The sequence below is a fragment of the Callorhinus ursinus genome, unplaced genomic scaffold, assembly GCF_003265705.2.
Source record: "Callorhinus ursinus isolate GAN/ISIS: 27379988/994484 unplaced genomic scaffold, GSC_fseal_2.0 scaffold2, whole genome shotgun sequence".
Lineage (NCBI taxonomy): Eukaryota > Metazoa > Chordata > Mammalia > Carnivora > Otariidae > Callorhinus > Callorhinus ursinus.
The window spans coordinates 76,319,508-76,331,795 of NW_027397064.1; the positions used below are offsets into that span (position 1 = coordinate 76,319,508).

The following is a 12,288-nucleotide window of genomic DNA, read 5'->3' on the forward strand; positions in this document are numbered from 1 at the left end:
TAGGTTGTTAATTTGAGACTTTTCTTGTTTCTTGAGGTAGGCATTGTTATGAACTTTCCCCTTAGAACTGTATCCCATAAGTTTTGGTATGTTACATTTCCATTTGTCTCGAGATTTTTTTTATTTCTCTTTTGATTTCTTCTTTGACCCATTGTTGTTCAGTATCCACATATTTGTGAATTTCCCAATTTTCTTCATGTAATTAATTTCTAGCTTTATCCCATTGTGGTTTGAAAATATGCATGATATGATTTCAATCCTCTTAAATTTACTGAGGCTTGTTTTGTGGCCTAACATGCAATCTATCTTGGAAAATATTCTGTGCACTTGAAAAGAATATGTATTCTGTTGCTTTTGGATGGATGTTCTGTAAATATCTGGTCTACTCTATCATTTAAGGCCAATGTTTCCATATTGATTTTCTGTCTGGATAATCTATGCGTTGATGTAAGTGGGGTATTAAAGCCCCCAACTATTGTTGTATTGCTTTTCTCTGTTTAGGTCTGCTAATGTTTGCTTTATATATCTACATGCTCTTATGTTGGGTGCATATTTACAAATATGTCTTTTTGTTAGATTGGCCTCTTTGTCATTATGTAATGCCCATCTTTGTCTCTTATTAGTCTTTAAAGTCTGTTTTGTCTCATATAAGTGTAGCTACTCCACCTTTCTTTTGATTTCCATTTGCATGGAATATCTTTTTTTATCCTTTCACTTTCAGTCTCTGTGTGTCCTTATATATAACGTGAGTCTCTTATAAGCAGTATATAGATAGGTCTTGTTTTTTATTTTTTATTTTTTTAAGATTTATTCACCTATTTTAGAGAGAGCAAGTGTGAGTGGGAGGGGTAGAGAGAGAAGGAGAAGCTCAAGCAGACTCCATGCCAAGCACAAAGCCTGACAGGGCTTGATACTACCACCCCAAGATCATGACCTGAGCTGAAACCAAGAGTCAGACTTTAACCAACTGTGCCACCCAGGTGCCCAGTAGGTTTGGTTTTTTTAATCCATTCAGCCACTCTATGTCTTTTGATTGGAGAATTTAGTCCATTTACATTTAGATTAATTATTAATATGTATGTGTTTATTGCCATTTTATTGTTTTCTGGCTGTTATTATAATCCTTCTCTCTTCCTTTCTTTTGCTCTCTTCCTTTGTGGTTTGATGATTTCTTCTAGTGGTATGCTTATATTTCTTTCTTTTCATCTTTTGTATGTTTCCTGTCAGTTTTTACTTTATGGTTACCATGAAACAATTTGTAACAACTTGTATTTATAACAGTCTATTTTAAGTTGATAACAACTTAAGTTTGATCCCACTGTAAAGCTCAACATTACTCCCCCTGCCATGTTTTATGTTTTTAATGTCACATTTTACACGTTTTTTGTCTTGTGTATCCCTTACCTAATTGTAATCATAGTTGTTTTTACTTCTTTTGTCTTTTAACCTTCGTACTGGTGATTAATTCACTACCTTTACCGTATATTTACCTTTCCAGTGAGATTTATTTTTCACATGTATTATTATCACTAATTAGCACCCTTTCTTTTCAGCTTAAAAAAATCTCTTTAACATCTCTTGTAAGGCTGCTTTAATGATGATGAACTCCTTTAGCTTTTGCTTGTCTAAAAAACTCTCTCCTTCACTTCTGAATATTAATTTGCAAGGTAGAGTATTCTCGGTCAGAAGTTTTTTCTTTCAGCACTTGGAATATATTTTGCCACTCCCTCTGGTCTGCAGTTGAAAAATCTGCTGATACTCTTATGGGGGGGGGGGTTTCCAATGTATGTAACAAGTTGTTTTTCTCTTGCTGCTTTTAATAGTTTCTTCTTATCTTTAACTTTTGACATTTTAATTATTATGTGTCTTGGTGTGGGTTTCTCTGGGTTCCTGTAATTTGGAACTTCCTGGGCTTCCTGGATCTGGATGTCTGTTTTCTTCCCCAGCATAAGGAAATTAATATTTCAGCCATTATTCTTTCAAATAAGATTTCTGTCCCTTTCTCTCTTTTCCTTCTGAAAGTGTTGTGATACAAATGTTAATCTATCTGATGCTGTCCCACAAATCCCTAAGGCTATTTTCACTTCTTTTTCATTCTTTTCTCTTTTTGCTGCTCTGGTTAGGTGAGCTCCACTGCCTTGTCTTCAAGTTGACCAATCCTTTCTTCTGCTTTAGCTAGTCTGCTATTGAACCCCTCGAGTGTATTTTTCAGTTCAGTTACTGTATTATTTTTCAGTTCAGTTACTGTATTATTCAGCTCTGTGACTTCTGCTTGATACTTTCTTATATTTTCCATCTTTTTGTTGACATTCTCACTGTGTTCATTCTTCTTTGCAGTTTGGTGAGCATCTTTATGACTGTTAACTTAAACTCTTTATCGAGTAAACAAACTCCATTTTATTAAGGTTTTTCTGAATTTTATCTTGTCCTTTCATTTGGAACATATTCCTGTGTTTCTTCATTTTGCTTGAGACTCTGTGTTAATTTCTATACAATAAGTGAAACAACCACCTTTCCCAATCTTGAAGGAATGGCCTCATGTAGGAAGTGAAACTTGTTGTTGAACCCCGTCTCACCTCTTGGTTGTCTCTCAAACCTTTACGCTTGTGCAAGTAGCCCGTTCTATTTTTATTAGTTCTCAGTAGTTGAGGATGTGCCAAGACCATGCAGTGTCCCAAAGGGGAGGATCTCAGCACCTAGATATAGGCTGACTGGAAGCCAAACCCTCAGGCATCAGCTTTTAAATGTATGAAAATACATACAATCCTAAGGGACTGCACGCATAAACCCTGCTGGCCACCAGAGCCAGGCAATCTGGAGGTGTCCCCTGGCTGGTAATCATAGAAATCAGGACTCCAGGGGTGCCTGGGTGGCTCAGTCATTAAGCGTGTGCCTTCGGCTCAGGTCATGATCCCAGGGTCCTGGGATTGAGCCCCGCATCAGGCTCCCTGCTCAGCAGACAGCCTGCTTCTTTCTCTCCCTCTGCTGCTCCTCCTGCTTGTGCTCTCTCCCTGTCAAATAAATAAATAAAATCTTAAAAAAAAAAAAAAAAAAGAAAGAAAGAAAGAAAGCAGGACTCCATACCAGTGTATAAGTTCTTTTCTGGGTGAAACCAGCAAGCTGGAGCGAGGCAAAGGTAGAGCACCAAGATAGCATCTACAACCTTTGTTCCTTGTTGGCAGCTCTATAGGCCACTAAACATGCATCATACCTAAAGCCTATCCCTCAGGCCGAAGATCCAGGACAAGCAAAGAGGCCTCCCTCACAGAAAGACTGGGCATATGCTCCAGTCTGCTGTCTGTGCAGTTCCCCTGGGGTGGTAGCCTACCAAGAACTGTCTTTCTGATTTCCATAGTCCTGGGGACCCAGAAATAAAAGCCCCCCCCAGGCTACCACTGCCAAGCAATCAAGGGGTATCCCCAGGTTGGCAGCTGCAAAAATCAGGGACCAGAGGTGTAAAAGGCTTCCCCACAGGAGATATTAGCACTCCAAAGCATAGCAGAGGGTAAGAATGAAGATAGTAAATGCCCTCTAAGTTCTCTGAAAAGGATTTTGGTCCTCCCCAAGATGCATCTTTAATTAGAAGCCTACCCCTCAAGCTGCAGTCATGATGATGAGCTCAACAGAAAGACTGAGCTCCTGGGTCTGTTGTCTCTTGCTGTGCCCTGGGGGTGGTAGCTATTTAAGAACTCTTTCTCCATTGGTTACAGTCCTGTGGGACCCACAAGAGTAAGCCCTACCAGCCACCAGAGTTAGATGACGTAGAGGTGTCTCCTGGCTGCAGTTGCAAAAATCAGACTCCCAGACAAGGCTGTGAGGTCCTTTCTGGGTGGCCTTTGTTATAACTGCCACACGGCACCAGGAACAACACAAGCTCCCCTGACCTTCAGAGCCAAGTGACCAAGAGGCGTCCTGGAGGTGGCAGCCACAAATATCAGAATGGATGAAATCTTGCCATTTGCGACAACTTGAATGGACCTCAAGGGCATTATGCTAAATGAAATAAGTCAGAGAAAGAGAAATATCATATGACCTTTCTTATATGTGGAATCTAAAATACACATATATGGTGGTTGCCATAGATGGGAAGTAGTGGGTGGGAGAAATTTAGTTTAAATTGAATTTTAAAAAATTCTGATCAAAATGACTCTTCTGGATTCAGAAGTTCTTTGGTAGAACCTCTAAATCTGTTTTAATAAGGACTTTGGGGCTTTTCGGATCAGGAAAGGTTGGAAAACACTGTTTTAGTAAAAAGTTTGATGGCAAAAGGAAAGTAGAGTTCTTGACTTTTGAATTGTCTTTGAGTTGTATAGATTCTTGACTTTTATACCTCATAGTACTAGCAAGCAGGGGTGTTTTCCCAGGTAGCATAAACAGGGAGGTGTGTGGGGGATGGGCTAGATGGGTGATGGGTAGTAAAGAGGGCACTTGATGTGATGAGTGCTGGGTGTTTTATGTAAGTGATGAATCACTAGCTTCTACTCCAGAAACCTATATTGCACTCCAGGTCAACTAAGATTTAAATTTTAAAAAAATGAAGAAGCATCAACAATGCATACCTAAGTATGGGGGAAATATAATACAAAGAAAATTGTAGAAATGTCATGGGAGAGTTGGGTTTTAGTCCCAGATTTGCTTCCAGTTTGCTGTGTGACCTTGTATAATTCACATGTTCAATACCCCAATTTCCTGAGCTAGAAAATTGGAGTAGATGATTCAGGGTCCTTATAACCATAAGATTCTATGAGTTTCTTGACTTGCTTTATTTGAAATTTAGCCTGGAAGAAATAGTAAAATTTTATTTAGTTTATCTCTTTTCTTTCAGAAGTATTTTATCTGTTCAACTGGCATTTATATCTATGATTAGAATTTATTTGCTATCCATTTGTACTTCCTAGTTTGCTTCATTATATTAAACTCCCTCAACATTTATCAGAGGACTACTGCTTTTCAGATCTTTTATCCAAGTACAAGATGATAAAAGGATGATAGAGCTGAGCCCCTGCATTCCATGGGCTCATAATCTGTGAGGAGAGATAAACATCAATATGATGAATGCTAGCCTATAGGAATAAACAAGACAGTGTGGACTCTATAAACTTTCCAGGCAGATAAGAGGAGGAAGAACATTCTAAGCAGAAAGGGCAATATATGAAAATGGCCATGATGAGTTCGTAAAATTGGAAATAGTTTCAAATATTAAAAGGAGTGTGGGAGAATGTTGGGAAATGAGACTAGAAACATAGGATAGAAGCCAGCTCATGAAGATTCTGGGGTGATGTCTTAATATTAGACTTGATGAAAAGTCATTGAAGAATTACTTCTGAGGATTAAGATATGATTAGATCTGAGCTTTAAGAAAATCTCCTTCTCAGGGCGCCTGGGTGGCTCAGTTGGTTAAGCAACTGCCTTCGGCTCAGGTCATGATCCTGGAGTCCTGGGATCAAGTCCCGCATCGGGCTCCCTGCTCAGCGGGGAGTCTGCTTCTCCCTCTGACCCTCTTCCCTCTCGTGCTCTCTATCTCTCATTCTCTCTCTCTCAAATAAATAAATAAAATCTTAAAAAAAAAAAAAAGAAAATCTCCTTCTCAGACTTGTGAAAAATGAAAGAGCCATGCAGAGTGGTCCAGTGGAGGACCTAGGAAGGTGTTTTAGGAGCCTCTTGAGGATGTGTAGAGAAGAAATTCTACAAGAGGTTGAACTAGGCAGCGTCTCTGAGAAAGAAGAAGATGAATCAGACTTAAAGACTATTGAAGTCCTCAGTCTCAAATAGATGATTGAGTCCTATGAACAGATGAGGTTACCCGAGGAGAATGTATAGGGTGAAAGAAGCCAACCCTGACTCCAGCCAGTGGCAGCCTTTGGGGAAGGGCAGAAACATAGAAGGAAGCTGAGGAGTGCCTAGAAAGATAAGCCACTTAGGGGAGAGTGTCAGAATGCGAGACAGAGAAGAATGTTTTTAGGAATGAAAATGCTAAGCGGTTTCAGTTGCTACAGAGAACCGTTCTTGTATTTGGCAATTGTAAAGTTTTTGATAGTCTTCATGAAAGCAACTTCATTGGTGTGGTTGGGTGGAAGCCCAACTGTTGCCTTGAGAAATTAATCAAAAGAGAGAAAAAGAAGAAATACATAGACTGCTTGGCTGTGGAAGGTAGAAACAAGGTCATTGTTAGAGATTGGAAAAGCCTTAGTGAAGGAAGGGACTAGAATTTGTTTGCAGATGAAAGGACAAGGCTGGAGAAATGGGAAGGTTGAAGATGTAGAGGGTGAGGGTAGAGTTGCTGGCACAAGCCCCTGGAACGGGACAGGTAAGAGAATAGGACCAAGAACGCAGTAGGAGGCTGCAATCTTGGGCAGGCTACAGAATGTCTCTTATTTTGTTACAAGGGAAAAGGAAAAAGAGAGCAAGGGAGGTAAATTATTGCTTTATTGGGTGGAAACGGAGCCTGTTGCAGCAGGACAGGCCCTGGTTTCTTTTTTTTTTTTTTTAAGATTTTATTTATTCATTCGAGAGAGAGAATGAGAGAGAGAGCACACGAGAGGGGGGAGGGTCAGAGGGAGAAGCAGACTCCCCGCCGAGCAGGGAGCCCGATGCGGGACTCGATCCCGGGACTCCAGGATCATGACCTGAGCCGAAGGCAGTCGCTTAACCAACTGAGCCACCCAGGCGCCCCAGGCCCTGGTTTCCTTATGAAGTAAGCACTAAAGGCATCTTACAGCAGAGAACATAATGTGTCGATGAAGTGGAAATAATGGTAATGACTATTTTATGTCCAGCTGGTTTACAGAGCTGCAGGGAAAAAGCAGAAGTCGATCTTCACCTCAGTTCCTGATACTCCTGATCTTTTAAGAGCCAAGCGAGGGCAGAAGCTTCAGAGTCAGGTGAGATTCATGAACAGAGACTCCTAAACCCGCAGTGCTGGCGTCACCGGGGCTGGTAGCGTGTGGCTGCCCACTCCAGCTCCGTAACAGACTCACACTTGGTTGTCCTTGATGCAGCCTCATGGCTCTTAACTTCTAGCAGTTTTCTGTGGGGCCATCATAACTGTGGTTATGTGGTACATAAACAAGCAATATCATGTCTCTTTTTCTAAGTCGTGTGTACAATTTTCGTCACTGGATGAGTGGTCTGTGGACCAAACTGCTTGATTCATTCTGTAGGACCTATCTATTGTTCATGACACATGAAACCACATTTTATGCATTCAGACAAAAATGGGGAGGGGGGAATATGTCGAGGGCTTTGTCAGAACCCTCTCATTCTTCCATCAGCATTCTTTATCACATGGTTTTAGATCGGGCCATACTCAACCTAAGGGTATTAGGTAACTAAGCGTATGTAGGCATGTTTCCAAATGTGGAACACAGACAGAAACAAATGAGCAGAAATACATATGTTAAATGAAAAACCAGGACAACAACAAGTAGACACGATCCTCCCATTGAAGGGTTAGACATGAATGAAAATGATTGAATACTAAATAATAAATGTCTTATCTCTATAACATCTGATGCCTATTTTCTAATCATTTAGTATCTGTATGTTGAACTTGCCACCAAAGAGAGACCCCATCATCACGCTGGAAACCAGACCAAAGCCTTGAAGCATGCTAAAGACATAAAGGACCTGGTCAGTGAGGTAAGTCAGGAATTTGGCACCAAGGTGCACTGGGTTAAAGAAAAAAATCTTGGGGTGCCTGAGTGTCTCAGTTGGTTAAGTGGCCGGCTCTTGATTTCAGCTCAGGTCATGATCTCAGGGTCATGGGATCGAGCCCCACATCAGGCTCCATACCCTGCGGGGAATCTGCTTAAGATTCTCTCTGTCCCTCTCCCTCTGCCCCTTCCTGCTCACAGTCTCTCTCCCTTAGAATATATAAATTATTTTTTAAAGAAATCTTTCTGGGGTGCCTGGGTGGCTCAGTTGTTAAGTGTCTGCCTTTGGCTCGGGTCATGATCCCAGGGTCCTGGGATCGAGCCTGATGTTGGGCTCCCTGCTCCACAGGAAGCCTGCTTCTCCCTCTCCCACTCCCCCTGCTTATGTTCCCTCTCTCGCTGTGTCTCTCTTTGTCAAATAAATAAATAAAATCTTAAAAAAAAAATCTTAAAACCTTCCCTTTCTGCCTCTGATCAGGGAACTCATTTCTGTAATTATGCTCAGCAGCATCAAAACACAAAAGGTAAAGCTATTCTCTTATCAAGCCTGATACATAGTGTCCCTAGGCTGGATCTGTGACATGGTTGTGAATTCGGAAGAATGAAAACATTTAACTTAGGTTTGTCTCTTTTTTCTATCTTTATTTCTTAGAAAAAGTACAAGATTCAATATGAAAAAATGAAGGACAAGTACACCCCCGTTCCGGACACGCCAATCCTCATCAGAGCCAAGAAGGCTTACTGGAATGCCAGTGATGTATGCATCCTTTTCTTCTTTCTTCTGTTGTGATGGGACAGCTGAGGTTGTAGTAACTAAGACACAGAAGATAGTACAGTCCTCTGTAGTTCAAAGACCTGGTCCACAACATGGATCATGAGAACAACAACACTGAGACAACAAAAGGCACAAACAGTATCAGTCAGCCACAGTAGCTAAGAATAATGCTGGGAGATGCTAAAAGCTTTGTTTTTCTCGTTGTTCTTCTTTGCAAAACTATAACCCTTTCTTATAATTCTTTGGTAGCATTTGCTAGGGATACTTGACAACTAACTGTTACTTATCCTTAAAGTCATGGTCTTGGAGTCAGCCAAACATGGTTCCAAATCCCGTTGCTGTCACTTGCCTGCTATATGAGTCTATATAATTTCTTTAATTTCTCTAAGACTCTATTTTCTGGTATGTAGAATGAGGATAAGAGTTATGATAATGAAGTTAGACAAAACAAGATAACATTCCTGGCACGGTGCTGGGCTCTTAGTTAACATGCAGAAAATGTTTGTTCCCTTTCTTCTCTTGACCATCTCAATCGTGAGAATGACACATTTGTTAGAATTAGGAGGGACAAACTTTCATTTCCCATACCACATGATCAAGGACACAACTGGCTTTTAGTGGTAATGAGATTACCTGTTAATAAAGATATGAAATTAACTCAGGGTAGATAACCAGTTCTTACTGGTTTCATTTCTCAGAGCCCACCTGCAGATGCATTGCACCCATTACCAGAACCAGAATCCCTGGAGGACTGGGCATACTGGGACTTCAACTCAGCCCAAAGCTCCAGCAACCCCATGACCCCTCAATTTAAGAATATTTCTCTAGGATTTCAGGGCATCTTAAAATCATTACAGTGATCTCTAAACAGAAATGTGAAAGGGCACAACAAAACTGAAACAGTATCTTAGTTCCATAATTTTGTCAGCAATTTTCATTTGGAGCTGAAAGGAGCCTGCTACTTGGATGAGCACCTTGGCCCCTGATCCTATGAGATATCATAGGACCCACACCTGGTGTATAGAGATCCAATGGCCTTACATAAGTGGGCTGAGCACAGAGTGCCAGCATCTCCTGAAACATCCAAGGTAGTTGGCATGCTCTTCACTAAATATAAAATGCCCATGAGTGCTGCTCAGCGCTACAGCATACCAACATACCAGGCACTGGTTCTACACTCTCGGGGTCCAGGGGCAGACCATTTTGCTTAAAATACAAGCCAATAAAGTTGTATACTACCCTCAAAATCTATCCCCTAGGATACTTTTAGTCTTCTTGTGACAACCCCATCTTTATCACTTCAAGGTTACTGTTGAATATTAATTGAACCAAGCCTACTCTATATCACCCCTCTCTGGGAGTAGTTGCACAATGAAATTGGCTCCTAGGGCTCATGACGCCCCAGTGGACAGCCCCATCCCTAGGCCTTTCTCATACCAATGCTGATAACTCTAACCTTTAAAATAGTCCAATGTAACAAGGGTAGTATCTGGCATTGTTTGGCTTTTCTACAGTGGTAAACCCCCCAAGTAGAGTTAAGCAATTTTATGAGTTTATTCATGTGAAAACTTAAATTACAACATCAGAGAAAAGACACCTTTAATTATGTGTTTGTTCAGCTACCCAAAAAGACTTGAAGTTGGGGGTGCCTGGGTGGCTCAGTCAGTTAACTGTCTGCCTTCGGCTCAGGTCATGATCCCAGAGTCCTGGGATCAAGCCCTGCATCGGGCTCCCTGCTCAGCAGGTAGCCTGCTTCTTCCTCTCCCTCTGCCCACCTGTCTGCCTACTTGTGATCTCTCTCTCTCTGTGTCAAATAAATAAAATCTTTAAAAAAAAAAAAAGAGGTTGAAAACAGACTGCTCAGAGAAGTACTCATCTTGTGAAAATTAGATGAATCTTCTGTGATATTCTTAGGTTACGGTCAGAGATGTCTCTTGAAATACCAAAGAGATCAAGATTATAAAATAAAGTTGCAGGACTGCTTCATGGAGAAGGCATTTTGATACTAGGAGTTGGAAATTAAATCTTTCTCTTCTTTCCATGTACATTAGTAAGTCTAGGGCTCAAAAAGGTTGTTTGCTTTTTTCTCCTCCCAATTAGCTTTTTGTTTATTTGCTTGTTTTAGATTTAAACAAACTTCTTAAGTAGTTTTAGATTTACAGAAAAGTTACAAAATAGGACAGAGAGTTCCCATATACCCTACATCCTTTTCCCTCTATTGTTAATACCTTACATTATCATGGTACATTTGTCACAATGAGTGAATCCATATTGATGCATCATTATTAATTAAACTGTATTCAGATTTCATTAATTTTCTCCTAATGTCCTTCTCTTCCTGGATGTGAAAATGAGCTTTTTAATCTCTCCTAAATTTATTCATGGGAAAACCTAAGAGAGAAGACTCAAGAGAGTTCGAGCTTAAAAGAACTCAATTATAACTTGGTGGTTTTTCACAATCTATGTGCTTTTTCTCTTTCTAGCTACGTTACAAAGAAACATTTCAAAAGACCAAAGGAAAATACCACACTGTGAAGGATGCTCTGGACATTGTTTATCATCGTAAAGTCACAGATGACATTAGTAAAGTATGTCCCTAGATATTTCTACTTTGTTGGGCTTAATAACCTACCATCTTTTTTTTTTTTAAGTATTCTCCCTTTCTTAAAACTCTCTAGAGAAATGTAGACTTTTTTACATTAAAGTTGGGTAAGACTTATAGCTGTCTTTGTGTTTTTATCACAGGTGAAATACAAGGAGAACTACATGAGTCAGTTGGGAATCTGGTTGTCCATTCCTGATCGCCCAGAGCATTTCCACCATCGGGCAGTTACTGATGCAGTCAGTGATGTGAGTCTCAAAACTTTCTGTTTTTACATATGAATTCATATTCCCATGTGACTTATAAAATCAAACACTGCATAAAAACTGATGAAACAGTCAGATTTTAGATCTTCTATATGGATGTTTAAATCCCAAAACTCACTGCTACATAACTGAGCTTTAACTTGAGAAAGAGAAAGATATATTCAAATTTATAAACTTAATTTTTCTTCTAAATGTATGATATCATATTACAGGACTGGAAGTAATATACTTCATCTAGGAAATAGACTAGTTTTGATCATTTGAAGAGACAACTTCATGAAGCAATGAAGACACATAACAATGCTCATTTTAGAAATTTCAGCTCTCTGTATGAAAATATAGCTGCTGAGCTAATATACTTTCTAGGAAAATATGCCTGTTAAATTTGAATTGCTTTAATTGGTATTAAAAATTAAAATTTCCATATATAATACAACAATATACCATAAAATGAGCAGAAATCAGTATTACTGGAAACTTAAATAATTGTTTTAATACTTTAGTATTATTTATACTTCAGCAGTCAGAGCTTCTATTTGTTGTACTTGTATTGATCTTAGCCTACTACTATTTGGAGATAGGTTCTTAAAATTCTTTGATGATATTCTTCTCCCAGGTAAAATATAAAGAAGATTTGACCTGGCTTAAGGGCATTGGGTGCTATGCCTATGATACCCCTGACTTCACTCTGGCTGAAAAGAACAAGACTCTCTACAGCAAGGTATGTCTACTCAAGGATAAGAACCACCTGCATTTAACATATTCCAGTGCCCCCAGAGAGAATCAGTACTGAAGAAATAGCTTTTCATATGTCTCTCTCTATCCTTGCTTCTAGACCCTGTAGTTGGAGTACATACTGAATGGTTCACTCTATTTAGAAAGTTTCTTAGTACTGACCTCACTGACTATAGTCATCATTTATTTATATCATTTATTTGAATTTGATGAAAAGTCATTTTGGTATAACTCCTCATGGTTCTTCCAGAATTTCCT

General features: G+C 39.7%; 1 protein-coding gene across 1 annotated transcript in view; it reads left to right on the forward strand.

The window, feature by feature from the left end:
* Positions 1–12,288, forward strand: part of NEB (nebulin) — a 199,798-nt gene that overhangs the window by 143,526 nt on the left and 43,984 nt on the right. Inside the window, exons 113-118 of the mRNA XM_073884116.1 lie at positions 6,777–6,881; positions 7,534–7,638; positions 8,305–8,409; positions 10,911–11,015; positions 11,173–11,277; positions 11,912–12,016. Of these exons, the coding sequence (XP_073740217.1) occupies positions 6,777–6,881; positions 7,534–7,638; positions 8,305–8,409; positions 10,911–11,015; positions 11,173–11,277; positions 11,912–12,016 (630 nt within the window). The remainder of the gene's footprint in view (positions 1–6,776; positions 6,882–7,533; positions 7,639–8,304; positions 8,410–10,910; positions 11,016–11,172; positions 11,278–11,911; positions 12,017–12,288) is intronic.